This window comes from Meles meles, chromosome 10 (assembly GCF_922984935.1).
Source record: "Meles meles chromosome 10, mMelMel3.1 paternal haplotype, whole genome shotgun sequence".
NCBI lineage: Eukaryota > Metazoa > Chordata > Mammalia > Carnivora > Mustelidae > Meles > Meles meles.
The window spans coordinates 70,080,236-70,099,166 of record NC_060075.1 but is presented as its reverse complement, the minus strand read 5'-3'; the positions used below and the strand labels follow the sequence as shown (position 1 = coordinate 70,099,166).

General features: G+C 38.5%; 1 protein-coding gene across 11 annotated transcripts in view; it reads left to right on the top strand.

Annotated features, from left to right (window-relative positions):
* Window positions 1–18,931, top strand: part of PPP1R9A (protein phosphatase 1 regulatory subunit 9A) — a 310,193-nt gene that overhangs the window by 245,871 nt on the left and 45,391 nt on the right. For all 11 annotated transcript variants that reach the window (XM_046020338.1, XM_046020337.1, XM_046020347.1 and 8 more), the window contains 4 exons: window positions 6,178–6,231; window positions 8,819–9,048; window positions 10,557–10,653; window positions 10,758–10,929. In XM_046020338.1, the coding sequence (XP_045876294.1) occupies window positions 6,178–6,231; window positions 8,819–9,048; window positions 10,557–10,653; window positions 10,758–10,929 (553 nt within the window). The remainder of the gene's footprint in view (window positions 1–6,177; window positions 6,232–8,818; window positions 9,049–10,556; window positions 10,654–10,757; window positions 10,930–18,931) is intronic.

The following is an 18,931-nucleotide window of genomic DNA, read 5'->3' as shown; positions in this document are numbered from 1 at the left end:
GTAGTCCAGAAAATTACCTTAAAATATTTTTATTTATGGGCTACCTCATTTTCTCAGTTTACTTGAGTTTTCAAGTTGATATTCTCTTTATTGTCCCTTGAAATATTTAGTAATAGGCTCAGTTTTGCCTTTTTCTCCTGTATTTATCTGGAAGTGAGACAAAAACTTGTTTGTATAGTCAGCTGTCATCCACTTTTTAAATTATGTATCCCATATCTAGACTCCCATCAGGAGGACATAGCTGTGTGCCTCGTTTCCTGTCTGCTTTCTATTTTCTGGCAGTCTATCATCTAGTGCAATTCTCTGTGCTCCCGTGAAATACTTCCAAATCTTCCACTCCGTTCTCTAAATTAAAGGGGGGGAAAAAAAAGATGATCCCTTCTCTCAAAATCCTTACTAGGACCACCCCTATCTTTACTGCTCCATTTTGGGGTCTGGAACTCAAAGTATGTGGTATGCCACTGTTCAGCCACCTTCCTGCATTATTTTCCTCTTCTGGTAGTTGCTTTCTGAACGAATGTGGAATCCTGAGAGAGTTGGAGAACCTGGTCTGAGGACAGTCCCTGGGAAAGACAGTAAAGGTTGCCCAGCTTTCTCACTGGATAGCCTCGGGATCTTCAGGAGTCATTGAGGATGGACAGACCATCTCTCTGTCCTTGGAGTGAAGCTTGGATGCTTTTCTTAATTCAACTTTGTGACTATTTCTAGTTACAGATGTTTTTAAGTTTAGTGTCCATTTGAACTTGTGAGTTTTCTCCCCCCACCCTTTTTTAAAAATGTGATTTCACTAGAAATTTAGTGGGGAAAAGGAAGAGGCTGAATCAGAAACTGCTGGCCAGGAGACATTTAAACCAGTTGTAAAGTGTTTCCCATCATACTCCTCCTCAGCGGTCATGAGGGTCTTGAGGGAAAAAATGGAGTCTAAAAACTGTTCTATTTTACTTTGCTTAAGTCTTAGAAAATGTATGAAAAATAATCTAGAGAAAGTTGTAAATGCCTTAGATGATAATATAAAGTTATCTTTATGGAACTTTCCATTAACATGTAGAGAAGCTATAAAATAGTTTATCTGAAATAGTGTACTTAGCAGCAAACAGATACTTCTTTAAAAAAGAAACTGTAATTACATGCTTTCACCTACGTCCATTTTCATCTACATCATTAATAACTAGTTTATGAATACCTACTTGGAGAATGGCCTCGTTGGAGTAGCTCACCCAAGCCTACATATGCTGCAATTAGTGGTACCATTCAGATCAGATTATTATACTATTCAATCACCCAACTTCAGCTGATTTTGCATAAACTGTTCCCTGAGAAAAACACTCGATAGTGTAAAGATTGGTACTATATATAAAGCTTTGAGCAGAAATTATAAAGGAATATGATGTAGCTTCATTTTTAACAACACCTGGGTATAGGCAAAAACAGCTGTGATTCCTTCTTTTATGGAGCCTACCCTGTCATAGGTTAAGACAAAGTTCAATCAAATAATCACACTGATAATTATAAAAAGTTTGATCCCAGTACTGAAATCACTTTATAAAGCTCTACGCAAATATCGTGTATTATTTCGCCCTTGTAAAGTAGAACAGGGAATGTTGCTCTTACCCAATTGTAAGCTCTCTGGCACTAGAGATCTCTTAAAATCTTTGACTTTTTAAAGAAAAATGTTTCCCATTCTTGCACAGGATAGGTAAAGAAAGTGTAGAAATTCAGTCTCTCCATTTCTGTTTCTGCATAAGGATGTTTCTATTTCTAGCGCAGTTAAATTTGGATTGTATTGATTCAGGGATAGGGTATATGTTCCATATTCATCTTTATTTTGAAAGAAATAAACAAAACGGACACAGCAGGCACACCTGCAGAGTGTTACGTAAGAGCTGCTGTTCTCTGTGGGAGGCATTTGTTATCTGTGCTGTTTGTGCTGTAACCCCAGGGTAGACATCTTTGGCATTCACGTTAAAAGATGGCAGAAGAGATGAGATTGGTCTTTTAAGTTAAAACACTGACCTGCAATCCTTAACCTTTTCTTTTTATTTATATCCTGTCTTCCCAAGTATTCTCTCCAAATCTGGATTTTCTGAAGCTCCCAAATTCCAACAGGTGTTTCAGGCTCCGTTTCTACTAACCAATCCTGTTGACTCCCTGCCCCTGCCATCAGCCTGACCAATCTCAGATGGTGATGTGCAAACCCTCGATCTGTCCTTTGGAAAGGTTATTAGACACATGGAGAGAGACCTGCTCTAGAATAAGAAAACATGACCTTTCACCAACTGTGCTTCTCTTGTCAAGTCACTTCACCTCTTTGAAAAGCAATTTTCTCTTCCTCTCTCTGTGAAATGGAGGTATCTGGGTCTCATCCTGCCCATTTGCCAAAGTGGGAGATAAGACACAGAGGCCAAAGCCTAAGGGTCATCTGACCCAGCTATGGGAATAAAAGATTAATCAGGCTATCTTGGAGGAGGTTCCCTACCATGTTTCTCTGGGGGTGATCTAAGAACTTCTCTCAGAAGATGGTCTTTATTATAATCTCCTAAAGTAAGTGTTTGGAAGGTAGGTTCTGTGTCATGTGATGAGCACAACTCACAGTGTCATTAGGTCAGTACTAGTTGGATAACGAGGGACAGGAAAAAACTGTATTGCGAAGCTGATGAGGTGCAGGGTGAAGGGGTTAAGAGAGGAAAGGGAGTCAGACCTGAGATATTTTCCACGCCAGCATCTGCTTCCCCTGGGAACTTGAAGAAGCCATGTAACTTGTCTGGGCCTCTGTCCCCATCTGAACAATGAGGTGGACCCTACCTGTCTGTCCGCTGTCCCTCACAGGCTCATTTGCAATGATAAAGGAGATGATAAGAGAGATAAAGTGTCTTACACGTGTAAGACATTTAGTGGAAAGAACTGTGAACTGAAGTGTTCAAAACCCAGCTCAGACACTCACTAGCTCTGCAGCTCACACTACTGAAGCAGTTTCCCGCTACGTAAAATGAAGGTTCGATTAGTTTTGATATTTTTCCTACTAATAGAAATGGGTTTGTAGAAATTCTCTTATAGTGCATAGAGCCTTAAAACAATTACACGTCCTGTCATTTTAGGCCTTGGGAAGTCTAAGAAAACGTTGCACTAAAACTTTTGTCCATCTTCTGAGTAATGTCTGAATTTACAGGCTTCAGTCTGTTTTCCTGGATCCACAGCATTTAGAGGTACTTAGTAGCACTCCAGGCTTTTATCAGTGCTCTCCCTTCACCACTAATGAGTGCCGCTGTCTTGTCACCCATTTTGGTGGGATGGGAGGGTGGGATGCCTGGAGGTCAACTGGGCTGCCTCAGTTTTGCCTGGGTTTGCCTGCACGTCGTCAGTGGATTAATCTCTATATGCATTCATAGGAATAAACATGCTCACCCGAGACAAGGATTTCTAGGCTCTGCAACCATGACAACCATCTCCAGGCTCTTCATTTCATAAATGTCACACCTGTACTATTTGCAGGGGCCTTGGAGTTCTTCCCATCTAGCCCTCTCGATTTTCCTGTGGGAAGCCAGGGCCCAGAGAAGCAGCTTTCTGTCGGTCGCAGTGATCTGAACAAGGAAAATCCAAAGTCCCAGCAACCTGCAATGCCACATACTTGGTTACCCTATGGTTGAACGAAGTCAACCCCTGAGAAAACCAAATCTGGCACTTCCCTGTGGTTGCAGCGTTCTTCGTAAAATCTGCCCTTTTGATTTTGTGCTACTCTTCGAATAGAAGCAAAGGTGTTTATTGCAGGTGTGACATTTTACACCATTTAGCACTTTTGATTAAGAAGTGCGGTTGTGGTAATTACATTTGAGTTCTTCAGATCATTCTTGTCTTAGCCTGGGCTAACTTTAAACAGCTTATTCTGTGCTAGCCATTGTGCTAGCCGCTTTACATGGGTTATCTCATTCAGGCTTCCAGTAAAGAAGGTCATGACCTATGAGGAACTGCACTGTACAGGTGAGCAAAGTGAAGGTAAGAGAGGTGAAGGGACTGTCCGACGTCACTGGAGTTCACGCATGGTAGGCCTGAGATGAATTCAGTCTAGCTTCACACTTGGCCATGGTAGAAAGATCAAAGAGTCACTCTTCTGGTCACTAACAATTCCAGATACTTCAGAATCGTCTAGGCACGTGCATTTGCTGCCATTTGCTGGATGCACATAGCGGCTCTTCAATAAATGCCTATTGAATCAATCCTTATTTTCAAAGGGAAATGGAACCAGATCAGGAACCAGAAGGTCTAGTCTTTAGTCGTGGTTCTAACAGCAATTCACTGTAACAACTAAGCCTGGTCAGTTTCCATCCACGTGCCCTGGTTTTCCACATCTTCGAGGGAGTCCAGAAATGTCGGGAGTGGTGATTCTGCAAGTAGTGTGCTCTCTGAAGGGCTCAGAGCTGGAGTAAACATACCCTGGTCCTTTGGGCACATCAGGCTGGCTTGCCTGAGAGATTCATCTGGACTAGGGCTTTGTTGGTAAGACCTCATGAGCGAGGTGGAAGGCAGCTGCCGTGAATTTGGTGCGGCACTTGCCACTCTGTTGCTCTGAGCAGCTCCTTAAAGTAGGCAGGTGAAGCGTCGTACCACTAAGGCTATGGAGAGAAACCGGGAGCACCAGGACTGCCTCTCTGGGGCCTCCTAAAAGAATGCCAGCTGCACAGAGAATCCTTCTTCTCTAGAAACCGTTAGAGCTCAGGAGCCCCTGGGAACCCACGAGGGTGAAAGGAGCAAGAGCCACACTGACCAGACTGCGGGAGTGTGCCAATCAGGAAGTGGTAAAGTAAGAGAAATGGTGTGAGTGGGGCAGAATCAGATTTAAAAGTTTCAACCCCCCACCCACCACCCCACCCCAGGACCAAGAGCAGTAGCTGAGCCATAGCACTGTAGACCACAGGACCTTAAATATAACAGGAGACTGGAGAGTATGGGGGAAGGAGCATTCCGCTCCATCCTTCCCCCATGCCTCTGTCAGCAGGCTGAAAACCAGGGTCTGGTAAGAAAACTTGGATTTATTTGATCATAGCAATATCAAACATTTGCAGCCCTTCTGATACAATTCTAAATCCGAAACGCTCTGAAAACTGATTGTTTCATATAATTTTGTGGCAAAGTCATTTGGTGGTAAACCTGACCAAAACAGACAGGATGCTATGTATAGTCTCTATTATCTACCTCACTTAGTGAGAAATACGTATGTTGGGTGGCAAAAAATGCTCCTGTATTTGATCACAGAGTGCCTCCATGGACAGGCTGTGGGCAATAGGCAATTTATGGAAAATGCCTCTCCCTGCCTTTCTGAAATTGGAAAGATTCTGAATTCCAAAAACATCTGGCCCCAAGGATTTCGGAGAAGAGACTTTCAACCCGTAAATTGTTTTCTGTAAATCTTGGTGCATTTCTTTATCCCTTAAGGAAAGGAATGTTCCATTTGTTCTTCTCACCCTTACAGAGAAAACAATGTGGGGGGAGGGGAGAAGCAAAACAAATGTAACCGGTGGCTCGATGGCTAATAAGCTGCAGCCAAAGCTTTTGTGTGTGTGTGGGGGGGGGGGGGGGGGTCCTAGGTCCTCCATCGGAGTCGATTTTGGGGGGGACAGAAATCTGCACCTGTACCTTTCCTGCAATTAAAAAAAAAAAAAATCACCGATGTCGTTGTGGAACTGCAGCATCCTTGTCTTCATCTGGCAGCTGCCGGAGCCGCGTAGGAGGCGCTCGGCCTTCGGTGCGCGGGACTCGCGGAACCATGGCGCCATCTTTCTTCCAGATTGAGAATCGCATCCTCGCCCTGCCGCGGGCCCACTTGCCTGCGGGAACCGTGCGGTCCACCAGGCTCTGGGCTCTGAAACCATTCCCTGGCACCCAAATCCCAGAGGAAGAGCTGCAGAGAGGGCTAGAAAATGTGTTGTCTTTTCTTTGGTCCCCGAGCAATTAAATTCGCAGCCTAATCCGTTAGGGAGTGTGGGCCACAGATCCCACGTTTTATTAGTGTGCACCTAGTGAGTCATTTTACACACTAGACATTTTAATTTACAGCCTGCTGCATTGCAGCGCTTTTCTGGGCCTTCTCTGCCATGGGATAAGATATTCTTCTAGCCGCCAGGGCTTCCAAAATATAGATACACTTTCTTAGTTCAGATTTTTTTCTTTCTTTTCAATTTCCAGTTGCAAATCAAACACGCAGTTACAGAAGCAGAGATTCAAAAGTTGAAGACCAAGGTAAGCACCGTTAAGTGGTGTTTGAATTGTGCTTTTTACACTTCGGATGCTGTGAATAAATTCAGCCCTAGGACTAAAGGATTTGTTCCTGTGCATTTGCAAGAGTACAAATGTGAGAGGCTTTTCCACTGTTAGATACGTAGAAAGACCTGCCAGTGAGACACACCCCCCAGGGCCTAAACACCACCATACTCCCTCAGCCAAGATATCACAGCGTTTTAAAAATGCATATTTACATATTTGCCCATATGTGGCCACTTCCCTCTGAGATTTCCTCAAAAAATTAAATATTGCTAATGGTTCTAGCATCCGAGTTATGTTTTGACCACTCAGTATGCTGTTCTTATTATACAAGTTATTACCCTGTATCTCTTTCTCTTTATTTAAGTAGGTTTATTCATTTACTTATTTTTAACTTACTCGTCAGAAACAATGTATTTCAATGTAGCACATTAATACTTTTTCATAGAAAAAAATTCCAATTTCTAATAATTAAATATTATGAAATTTAATATAATGTGTGAATAATTGATTTTTAAATGCCAGATACTACTGGAAATTTTTAGACAAGTTTAGTTTGCATTATTTACATTTTTGGGGGAAAACGGGTCTTGATAAAAGGGAATATGTATTTTTAGTTTATTTATGAAGTAATACAAGATTCAAAAGGGCACACTTAGTTGGTAAATTATAAGGTGCTTGTAAATTCCTTGAATTGTGTCCAGGTTTATCGAATATGTAATTTCAAGGATTTAAAAATATTTTTGAATTACCTAAAAATAATATTCTTTATTGTTTTTATTGTCTTTTAAAAACTAAGACATAATTTCTCCCCCCACCACTAATGATCTGTTTTCCTGTTCACATTGAACAGTAATTTTGGTTTTTCCATGTGTTTTAAATGGAGATGAATTAGCAGGGCTATTTTGGTTAAATGGTATTCTCAGCTAATAACTCTGTAGCTCTTTAGTCAAAACATGTCTATACATCATTAATGGTGTCAGCCAAGCTCTGTGAATAATCATTTTTAAATTAATAGTGGTTGGTAAATAAACAACTTGAATACAAAACATTGCTTAATAAAAGATGCAGGAAAAACCTATCTCATTTTAAATTGCTGTTGTTTCTTAGCACAGAATGGAAGAATAGATTTTTTTTTAATTGTTGGTTATAACCAGGGAAAAAAATTCCCCTGTGGATTGTAAGTGCTTTAACAAAACTTATGTGTTAGACCAGAAACATTTAATTTAGAAATCCTATAAATTAGTATTTTGTATTTCTCTCTTTATTATACTGGCATGTAATATCTATAGTAGCTTATTTTATTGTGACTCTTTATATCCATGTTGATAATAGAATTCCTAATTTTGAAATGTTTTGATTTTTTTTATTTTATAATCTGTTTTGTCAATGTATTTAGTTTAAAATATGCTTTAAAAGATACATATATATGTTTCTTTGCTGAATGTGGTATGGTCTGAAGATGTCTTCGGTTTTGAAAATTGTTAGTTTATAATGACTCTGCATCCTTTTGAACTTGAAAGGAAGCATGTGGACTAGATGAAGCACTAGTTTAAAGATCCATTATTGTGAATAAATGACATTTGACCCCTCACCTAAAGGATCAGCCTTGAATTCCTGTAAAAATAATGGGGTTGGGCTAGTATACTATCTATTCCCAAGAGTCCCTGCAAGCAGAAACACAAGAAGCTACCTTTTTTGGTCCATCAGAGGGATTTAAAATAAGTCAGCAATAATTTATATTTTTTACTTGCACTAGCTTTTACACTTTTATGCAAATTGAAGTTTATCAGGCTCTGGAAATTCAGAACACTGCCAGCAGAATAATGAGATACAGACTGTGTTTGTGTCAGTTGAAATAAAGGACATAATCATATTATAAAAAGGGATAAAAACCAAAGTAAAAATAACATTTATCAGATTATGCCAAAGGAGCTGTTCCAGGCATGCCATTGTGTTACCTCACAATTCTGTCTTATAGATAATATACCTGAGTCTTAGAGAGCTTCCGTTACTTACTTGCCCAAGGTTTAAAGGCCAAAATGGTAGAACTGGACTTCGACTCTAAACTGAATGACTCCAGAGACCCCCTCTTAACTAGTAGACCAAACTGTGCTTTGGCCACTCTCTCTCCTTCCCAGTGTGCCTCTCCCCCTTCACTTCTCAGTTAGCCTTTTACATCTAATTATATGTAGGAAAAACATCTGAAAGAAGGTACATTGAAGTTCATTGGCTAGAATCCAGTCAAAACTCTAAAACAGTATGTACTGCTCACAGAATTTCAAACCACATGGGGCAATGGGAAGATCATGGGAGGTGAAATCAAATCCCGGTTTTATTATCTATCAGATGTGTGACCTTGGTTGGATAAAACATTTCCCTCTTCAAGGCTTCCATTTCGTAATCTCTGAAATGCTGAAAATAAGGCTTGCTCTTCTCATCTCCAGGTTCTAAATGATTGAGTATATGTGGCAGTGAAACTTAATTTAAAACATGCTATAAAAACATGACGGATTTTGCTATAGAATACCCAGATTATCCTTGCCTTGACATTTGCTTTATCCAGCTGCAAGCAGCAGAAAATGAGAAAGTGAGGTGGGAACTAGAAAAAACCCAACTCCAGCAGAATATAGAAGAGAATAAAGAGAGAATGCTGAAGTTGGAGAGCTACTGGATTGAGGCTCAGACCTTATGCCACACAGTGAACGAGCACCTCAAGGAGACTCAAAGCCAGTATCAGGCCTTGGAGAAGAAATACAACAAGGCAAAGAAATTGATCAAGGATTTTCAACAAAAGTAAGCAGCTTCTAATGACTAAAGAATTGTGTGCATCTAAAGAGGGCTTACATCCAGTAGTCTTATACCATCTAACAGAATAGAAAAGATTATCTTGGTGATCCTTTAAGCAGAGTTATAAAGCATTTTGACATTCACTTTGGAAATCCCTTCTATCATTTTTTCATGCGAGATTATATTTTGTTTATTTTAGAGTTTTTTGGCTATCAGTTCCCCTTCCCCCTCCCCGGTTTCTCTTTGATAGTTTGTCACTCCTAATAACTATGAGAACATCTGAATCTCTGTCCTTTTGGCAACAGCTCTAAGGAGAAAGCAAGAAGCCCAGTTGAAGTCACGCAAAGTGACTGACCATGCAGAGCAGTAACTGGAGCCTTGAGGAGGTTGTTTCTGTCTCTGTTCTTAGCATCAGGGACTGCAGAAGTTTCCCACCTCAGATAGTGTAAACCTTGACTAGCGAGACCCCTTGCCCTGCCATTTTCCGTTGCTCACAAGGAGAATCCCGAGGGGTTCCGTTCGCTGCAGTGAGAGTCTAGCGGCAAACTTGGCTTTTGAATCTCATCAGCTCTTTCCACACGAATGCTGCTTTGCTTCCCTCTGTTGGATTTTGGTGTAATTTCAGGGAGCTGGTTACTTAAAGATTTTTTCATCCGGGACTTCAGGTGTCTCTGGACAGCCAGAGCAATACAGTCATGCCCGACCACTTCTGGTCTTCGTTCCAAGTCTTAGAAGCTGAGCGTGTGTGTAAGATTCCCGATGTCTCCGTTATTTCCTATGTCCGAACCCGTGTTTTTCACATTTAAAGGAGACTGCTATAAAATGTTGATTATGGAAAAGGGGAAATTACTCTTTGTGGTCTGAATCCAGTACATCACTATTTTAACTCTTCCTGACAAAAATGTCATCCCTAATTGTGTTTCATGTGATAAATTTATAGTAAGTGTTGCCGGATTTGCAGGTTGCATTCTAGGCTCCCAAAAGAGAGAGATTTTCTCCTCCCCATATTAACTTCCAGTGTGCAAGTGATGGCTCCCCCTCAGTGTTTCTGACCTGCCCAGTCCTTCGCCACTGTCATTCGTAGAGAGCAAATTGTAATTATCTCCTGTAAACTCTTACCGTCCAGTCCTATTGGTTTATGAAATACATGGCTTTGTAAATACGGAATTGTAACTCTCCGACATAGAATCATCTGCACTAAGTTACCCAAAGTAGGTCATTAGTTCAGTAGCTTCTCTCTAAATCTGTGTGGGTGCTCAAGAATCAGGAGTTAACAAATGAAAATCACAGAAGCAGAATCAAAGCATTCTTCTTTCATTTAGGAGCCATTAAAATGTTTTATTTGCTTTCGTTCCTAGATGCCTTTTTTCGAACCGTGATTGAGTGTTGTTTATTTAAATAGCTGTCCAGTCGTGTGTCCCACTGTGCAGTCTATTCTTTCAGATAAGAACTTCCACGTGTTTTCTCATTTATTGAGTATTTGATGCCATCAGATCTTTTATTTTCTTCTTAAGAGAACTGGATTTCATCAAGAGACAGGAAGCAGAAAGAAAGAAAATAGAAGATTTGGAAAAAGCCCATCTTGTGGAAGTTCAAGGTCTGCAAGTACGGGTGAGTTATGTGCTCCAGACCACTAAGTAATAGATGGTTTGGCTGAGTACTTAGAGAGGAGTGCTGGCTTCGAGGTTTACGGATGGATTTTCTTTTCCCCTTAGATTAGAGATTTGGAAGCTGAGGTGTTCCGACTACTGAAGCAAAATGGGACTCAAGTTAACAACAATAACAACATCTTCGAGAGAAGAACATCTCTTGGTGACGTCTCTAAAGGAGATACCATGGAGAATTTGGATGTCAAGCAGACATCTTGTCAAGATGGCCTAAGTCAAGGTTTGTTTAAACTAACCACAAAAATTATTTCCAGAGACTATAAAATTTAGCTTTACATTCTTCGCTTTCTTACCCAGAGATTTCAAAGTTGAGACAGCCTTCCTGCCATGAGAAAGAAGAAAAGGTTTATCAAAATAAGAACCTATCATTTAGCTCTTGTTTTATCAAAAACCAATGCCTTGATGAAAGGAAATAACAAAATTGCAACTTAAGCCAATTATTTTTTTAAGTTATGATAATATTGATAGACTTAATGAACTACCTTAAAAAGAATAAGTAAATAAACTACCCTAACATGATAGTTCATCTAGGATGAGCTACTACTTATGTATTAATAAGTAAGTCTTATAATTTTTAAGTCATTAGAATCAAAATCTTTTTCCTAACGTCAGAAGGCTGACTACCTACTTCTAGCACTTGGAATTCATTGAGTTACAAAGTTCTGTATGCTTTTATGGTTTTACTTTGGTGTCCTCTCTATACTTCTCAGTCTTTCCTGTCAAAGAGCAAATAAGATTCAAAACACTGAAACATTTGTTCTCGTAAATATTTGTCTTGTTTTATGTACCAGCCATAAAACAGTCACTTGTTTTCCTATGCAAACACACGTCCATACAGAGGTTGTGTGTTTATGAATGTGAATGAATGCTTTAATATCTATAGTACATTTATAAGTTAGAAAATGTGTAAGAATTTATAAAGATAAATACACAGGAGGATATAAAACCTTTGGTTTCATTTTTAAAGTCTTTACCTAATAGTCCTCGGAACAAGTGAAAGTAAAAGAATGTTGTGAATCAGCGCTGTCATGATAGGACAGACAACTCACAGGCAGTGATCTGACATGCAGGAAAACTGTTCACTAATGAGCTGTATAATTCTCTGATGTTCTTTCTCACATATTAAAATGTCTCCAACGAGACTTCTGTTGATACGCAAGTGTTTATATCATATCATTAACTTTTGGAATTGCATTCTTAGCCATTAAAAATGAAAAGTGTTGGAAATCTTCATTTAAAACTAAAGTGAGATCTAGAACTTTGAGACCATTTACTACATTTGTATCCTTTTGCTGGGCTTTCCCTTAAATATAATGGGTACATCTTGACTCCTGGGTAGCTTAAAAAGGATTGTTTAGCAAGGGCGTTACCACTAACTGAAGAGCTGTGTGTCTTCAGGAGGGTCATTTAGCATCTCTGGATTGGTTTTACTATGCATAATATAAAAATAGTCACACTTGTTTTTTCTCCATACTAACAGGTGTTTTGAAGTTATATGACTTTGTCACTGAGGTGAATCAATCTTTTATAGGATTATAATTGTTATATCAGGAACTTTAGAAGATTGATTTCTAAAGAAAAATCAGTGTTTTTTCACCTTTTGGAATATTTTAATTCAATTAAATTTATTGTAGTTTACAATAAATACGTGTTTTTGCTGTGACATGCACCAGGTGTGATCCGTAAACCAGTGGCTTTCCAATGTTCAGTTCATTTCTGTTTATTTGTTTCCATTCAGAAATCTGTATCTTGTCAAACATGTAATTAATGGTATTTATTAAATTATGTGACACAGAAGATCAACAAACTCTACTATTAACATGCTGATTTGGATCAAAACCTTATATTTCTTCTGAACCCTTTTCCTATTCTACACTCTCCATTTTGCCACATAATTATCAGTTTCCCTAGCAACACTGTCGGTTCACAGTGAGATGCGAAGACTACTAATTCTTACTGAAACCAATCCATGCTTGTGCAGTGGAGGTAGAATCAGTCATCTTAGACATTAGTAGCATACATATCAAGCGCTTGCTCTTCCAGTTTTGCTGCCGAGGACAGTCAGTGATAAATCTCCTTGAATTTCAATTGCTTGATCACATAAACTAAAATGGCTTGGTCAGTAGCTAGATAGGAATGCTCTGGAAAGCACTTTTCTAAATTGATCCTTTGCTTCTGTTGCTAGGGAACGCTGAAGTCCTAGAGGTTTAGAAAAGGAAGTAAAACTGAGGACAAAACAAAGGCTATTCGGCACTTAAAGATCCTCTCCCCTCCCCTCCTGCATACTTTTTGGCAACAGGATGGTACAGCAGTTGCCATCAGCCCTGCTGGTTTCTGCCCCTCGGGTGCAGTGCCTTTTCTCCCCACTTCCTGTGGACTGTCCGGTTTTGACTTGCCTTCTGAACACTGGAGTGTTTTATTGATAAGATGAGTGGTTTAGCAGATCTTTAGGTCTTGAGGGCTCAGTGAAGCAAAAGGATTATCAATTAAAGTCATTGAAAAACTATGTTAGAATGCAATACTAAAAGAAAGAACGGAAGGAGAGAATGTAGGGGGCAGAATAGGAGGAGGAGGCAAGGAAGAGCCCACATGCAGTTGTTTCTTCACAAGGAATCATGTTCTTCTACAAATGAGCTTCCCAGATGAGGAAGGATTAATTATGTGACTCTAGGTATTGAATTTATGTTAAGTTTTCAGAGTGATAAAATCATTTTTCAAACCATGCAGAAATTTACCATAGTTACAGTTCTATTTGAACACTATTTGTGTGGTTCTCTCTATAAACCAGACCTACTCAAGTAGCTCATTAAAATTTTGATAGATTATACAAAGCCATTAATATGCTCTAATACATCTTTTATCATAATACACAAAGCAAATATAACATTTTTTTTAACCAGGAGCCATGACAGACCCTTATTAAGGATTATTACCTAATTATTAAGAGTTATTAATTAACACTTACTATTTATTAACTAGAACACACTGTTTTACCTGTGTTCCAGGATGTGAAAAGTAATTATTTTGCCCTCCTATCATTTTTTTTGTTGTCATTTCTTAGTGCCTGAGTAGTGCTAGTCTATGCATGTCCTCTATCCAGGAGCCCTAAATGAGTAGAAGTGTCTGCGACTGCCCAGGTATTTGAGTCACGATTAGAGTAAGAGCAGAGAATGGGTTAGAGAGATCTTGGAAGAAAAGGGTTGTAGTCTTCGTTTGATTAGATTCCCTGGAAAACTCCGCTGAACAACATGAACTTCCTGCACTTCAGATATTCCGGGATCCTTAAGATGATAATGCTTTTGGCTCAAATATTGTAAAGGCTCTTGTGAAAAGTTCTGCATATTTCATAGAGATAATGAAAGAAAAACTAGGACTAATTGGTAGAAGTTACGTGTGAAAGAAGATTATCACTATCCTGCCTCAAGAGGTTAGAAGTAAGTAGGATACCTTTAGGAAAGTGTTTTGAACACTTAGTGCTGCACTCACTTGTACAAGGAAGGATGACTCCTAGACAGAAAGAATGGTGTTTGTCCCTGCCAGTCATACAACGAGGCCTGTCATTTGTAGGATAAAGGATGAAGAAGGTGAATGGTTTGGTAGAAGACAAATACATAGATGAGATGAGATGAGAGGGAGGGACAACTGGGTGGCTCAGTCATTGAGCGTCTGCCTTCAGCTCAGGGTCATGATCCCAGGGTCCTGGGATTGAGCCGGTGTCAGGCTCCCTGCTCCGTGGGAAGCCTGCTTCTCCCTCTCCCACTCCCCCTGCTTGTGTTTCCTCTCTCGCTGTGTCTCTGTCAAATGAATAAATAAAATCTTTAAAAAAGAAAAAAAAAGAGATGAGAGGAGTTGAAGAAAAGGAAAAACATGAATAAAATTAGAATAATTTTTTTTTTCTGATTCATAGATCTTATGTTAAAGAATGAGACCTTATGTAAAAGGTCTGCTTCAAGGGATTCTTGGAGCAAAAGTAGGCTTTGAGTGCCTGAGAAGAAGTCATAGCTATTTCCGTAGGCACTGGGACCCGTTAGTAGTTCTCAGGCATAACAAGAACTGGGTCACTTGTGGGTTTGTGAAGGTAGTTCAAGTATCCCTGTGAGGTTTGGATATTACTACCAAATCCTTCTTCTTTCTCATACCCATCTACTTACCTAGTGGGCCACTAGTTAGAAAACACTGAATGGAGGCCCCTGGGTGGCTCAGTGGGTTAAGCCTCTGCTTTCGGCTCAGGTCATGATCTCAGGGTCCTGGGATCGAGCCCCGCATCAGGCTCTCTGCTCAGCGGGGAGCCTGCTTCCCCCTCTCTCTCTCTGCCTGCTTCTCTGCCTACTTGTGATCTCTGTCAAATAAACAAACAAAATCTTAAAAAAAAAAAGAAAGAAAGAAAGAAAACACTGAATATTATCTTCCCTAAAGAGTGAACATTGAAGGATTATATAAAGCCTTTTATTCTTAGTTCCTTTAGTTAGTTACTATTCCTTAGCTCTAACAAGAACTGAGCCAGAAGAAAAAGACTGAAGGTTCAAGATGGCAGATTGTAGGAAAGACTAGACTTTCAGCATAGATTGTATATAGAATTAAATAATGTATTATTTGGAGCAAACAGTGATATTAATATAGATAACATCCTTAGAGTAAATCCACTGATGATTGTTATTAGAACATTTTTACACAGTGACCCTCAGTGTAGACTAATGGCATCACACATATATGTAATGCAGTGTTCAGTAAAACTGAATTAAATTATTGGGGAGAGTATGGATAAGACATGACATATGCAGTTATCCGTTGAGCTAGTTTGGTGCTCAGGTGCTCTTTCATGTATAGCAGGTTAAATTTCTTAACCATGTTCAAAAAGAGATGTGTTTCAAGTAAGTCTCACCCTATAATTATGGAGTTATCTGGTACTTCTTTTGGCTTTGTTAGTTTTTGCTTTATGGGTCTGAGGTGATGTTAATAGGCACATACAGTTTAGAATTGTCATATCTCTTGGTAGATTGACCTTTGATCATCAGAGAACGTCTCTACTTTTAGAGACATTTACTTTTATCTGCCTTGTCTGGTATTTGAAGAGCTATATCAGCTTTCTTTTGGTTAGTGTTTGTATGGTATATCATTTTTTTTTTTACTGTAAACTTTCTGTGTCTTTTGTACCAGTATATAGATGTTTATTTTTTTATTATACTCTCTCAATCTTTTTAAGTTTTCCCAATTCTTTATTTTTAAGATGCATTTAGAAAGTTATTTAATTTATTTACTGATACGTGGAGTTTAAAGCTAAGCTCTTACTATTTGTTTCTAATCTAAAAACAGAAATCTCTGTTCTTTTTATCTGCTTTCTTATTTTCTTTTGGATTAATCCAGTGGGGATTTTTTTCTAATTTACTTTTCCTGTATTAATTTCTATTCTTTTTATTGGATACCTACAGATACAATTTAGAATATTTGCAGAAAAGAATGGACTGAATGAATATTCATTAATGTGCTTCCCATTCAACTGGTTCTTCTTCTTTTTAAATCTTTGGGCAACTTTATTGGCATGATTAAGAACATTTTTCTTAGATGATGACAGACTATATAAACATCAAAAAATATTGGTGGCTCTATCTTACAACCAGTATTTTAAATTTGAATATTTGATACTTGCCAGTGTATTGCCAGTTCCTTATTTTATTAAAAAAAATCCATTTATTGGTTCCATGTGAAATCATAACAATTATTTTTAGGGGGAAATGATGGCTCAGTGGTTTAAGCCGCTGCCTTCGGCTTGGGTCATGATCTCGGGGTCCTGGGATCGAGTCCCGCATCGGGCTCTCTGCTTGGCGGGGAGCCTGCTTCCCTCTCACTCTCTCTGCCTGCCTCTCTGCCTATTGTGATCTCTCTCTGTCAAATAAATAAATAAAATCTTTAAAAAAAATTTTTTTAAATGATTTATTTATTTATTTTAGAGAGAGAGAGTGAGTGTGCGAGCAGAGGGACAGGTAGAGTGAGAGAGAGAATCCCAAGCAGACTCCATGCTAAGCATGGAACCCGATGTTGGGCTTGATCTCACAACCCTGAGGTGATGACCTGAGCCGAAATCAAGAGTAGGATGCTTAACCAACTAACCACCTAGGCACCCCTAAAAAAAATCTTTCATAACATCTGAAACTGATATATTGCTCTATGTTAATTATACTGGCGTTGAAGAAAATTCTTCTGTAATTGGAGTGTGACCTGTGTCACACTCCAATATAGATAATAGAGATAATAAAGATAATAGAGATAATAAAGATCCTCAAAAAGTTGGAGTTTGGGTTTTTTTAAATTCTTTTTATACACTACAGGTCTTGTAGTCCCTAAGTGGCAATTTGGTAGAGGTTATACATGTTGGCAAATGCCTCAAGTACAGTTTTCTGTGTAACTAATGGAGGACAGATCTGTACATTTAACAAACAGTTAAGTTGCAGATGAAGTTAATACATTTGTGTAAGATTTAAGCTGTCTAACACAGTTGTGTTCTGGAATAAAGTAAGTTCCTGTTCTACTCTGAGGTAAGCAGAATGAACACCCGTTAGCTGGCCAGGATTCTCTTCCTTAAAAATAAACAAACTAAACAAAACAGAAAACCTGCTTCTTCACAGAGGTAAATACTGAATCCAGAAATGCACTTTATGTACATTTACATATATAATGTATATAATACCATAACTAACTTGTGTCTATACAAGGAATCCAAAGTTGGTTTGACATTCAGAAACTCATGTAATTCAAACATTAACTAGAGAAGTAATCTATATAATCATCTCATTAGATGAAGACAAACATTTAATGAAGACTTGTTCATGATAAAAAGTTTATTAAACTAGAAATACAAAAGTTTATTAAACTAGAACTTTCTTTTGCTTTTAACTAGAACTTTCTTAACTTGATATGTGAAGCAAACAGAAGTCTGAGAAACAAACTGAAGGTTTTGGAGGGGAGGGAGGCGCAGGGTTGGGTGAACCTGGTGGTGGGTATTATGGAGGGCACGTATTGCGTGGAGCAGTGGGTGTGGTGCATAAACAATGAATTTTGGAACACTGAAAATAAAATGAAAAAAATCATATGAAGGGTGAAAGTTAAAATCAAGAATTTCCTTTAAAAGTAAAAATATTGTTAACATTTCGTCACTTAATGTTCTATAACCACTGCTATCCAATGTTTTCCTTGAGGTCCTAGCAAGTACCAGACAAACAAAAGAAATAAATTTAAAAAAAAGGAATAAAAAGAAAGAAGCCAATGTGTTATTGTCACTGATAATAAAAGTGAATACATAAAAAAAAAAAAAACCTTCAAGATACAGATTACTAGAATTAATAAGAGTTTGGCAGGATGGATGGCTCTAAGAATTATTATTAGACATCAGTTAATTCTAACAAAGAGAAAATGTAATTTTTGTACAAGCAATTTATAATAGCAACAAAAAATATAAGATAACCAGTATGAATTTAGCAAAAGTAGCTCAAGAGCCACGGTAAGACATTCAGGAGGACCTACAAAAATTGGTAGAGGTAGGAAGCCTCAATATTACAAAAATGCCATAAAGCCAAATTAACCTATGTATTCCATATAGTTCTGATGAGAATTTGAACAGGGCTTTTGTTTTTGTTTTTGCTTTTCTTAAAGAACTTGACAAGTTTCATTTTACAGAAGAACAGTTTGGCCCAGAATAACCAGGATATATACTTGTGCTAGGACAAAGTGAAAGAGCCTTGTTCTCTCAGATGCCAAGATTCATTATAAAGTAATAGTGATTAAGATAGTGTGGTGTAGTCTCAGCAATTGACAAGTAAGTAGACCAGTGTAACAGAGTGAAATCCAGAAACAGACTGATCCATTCATGCAAATTCGAGACTGATACAGAACTGACAGTGCAGATTAGTGGGGAAATGATGCTGGGAAAACTGACCATATGGAAAAAAATGAGATTAGATTTGACTTTGTATCACTCATAAAATAGAATCCAAATGTATCAGAGCCTTAAATATGAAAGGCAGTATTCCTAAATCTTTGAAGAAGATGTAGGAGAATGTTGATATGATTTAAGACACAAAAATTCCAAATCATAAGAAAAGTTTGTTAAATTTGTTAAAATTTGTTAAGAAAAGTTTGTTAAATCTATTAAGAAAACCTGATCATTGAAAGATACTGTACTATCTTTCTAGAGAACATGGAAAGACATGCCGAAAATTTGAGAGAAG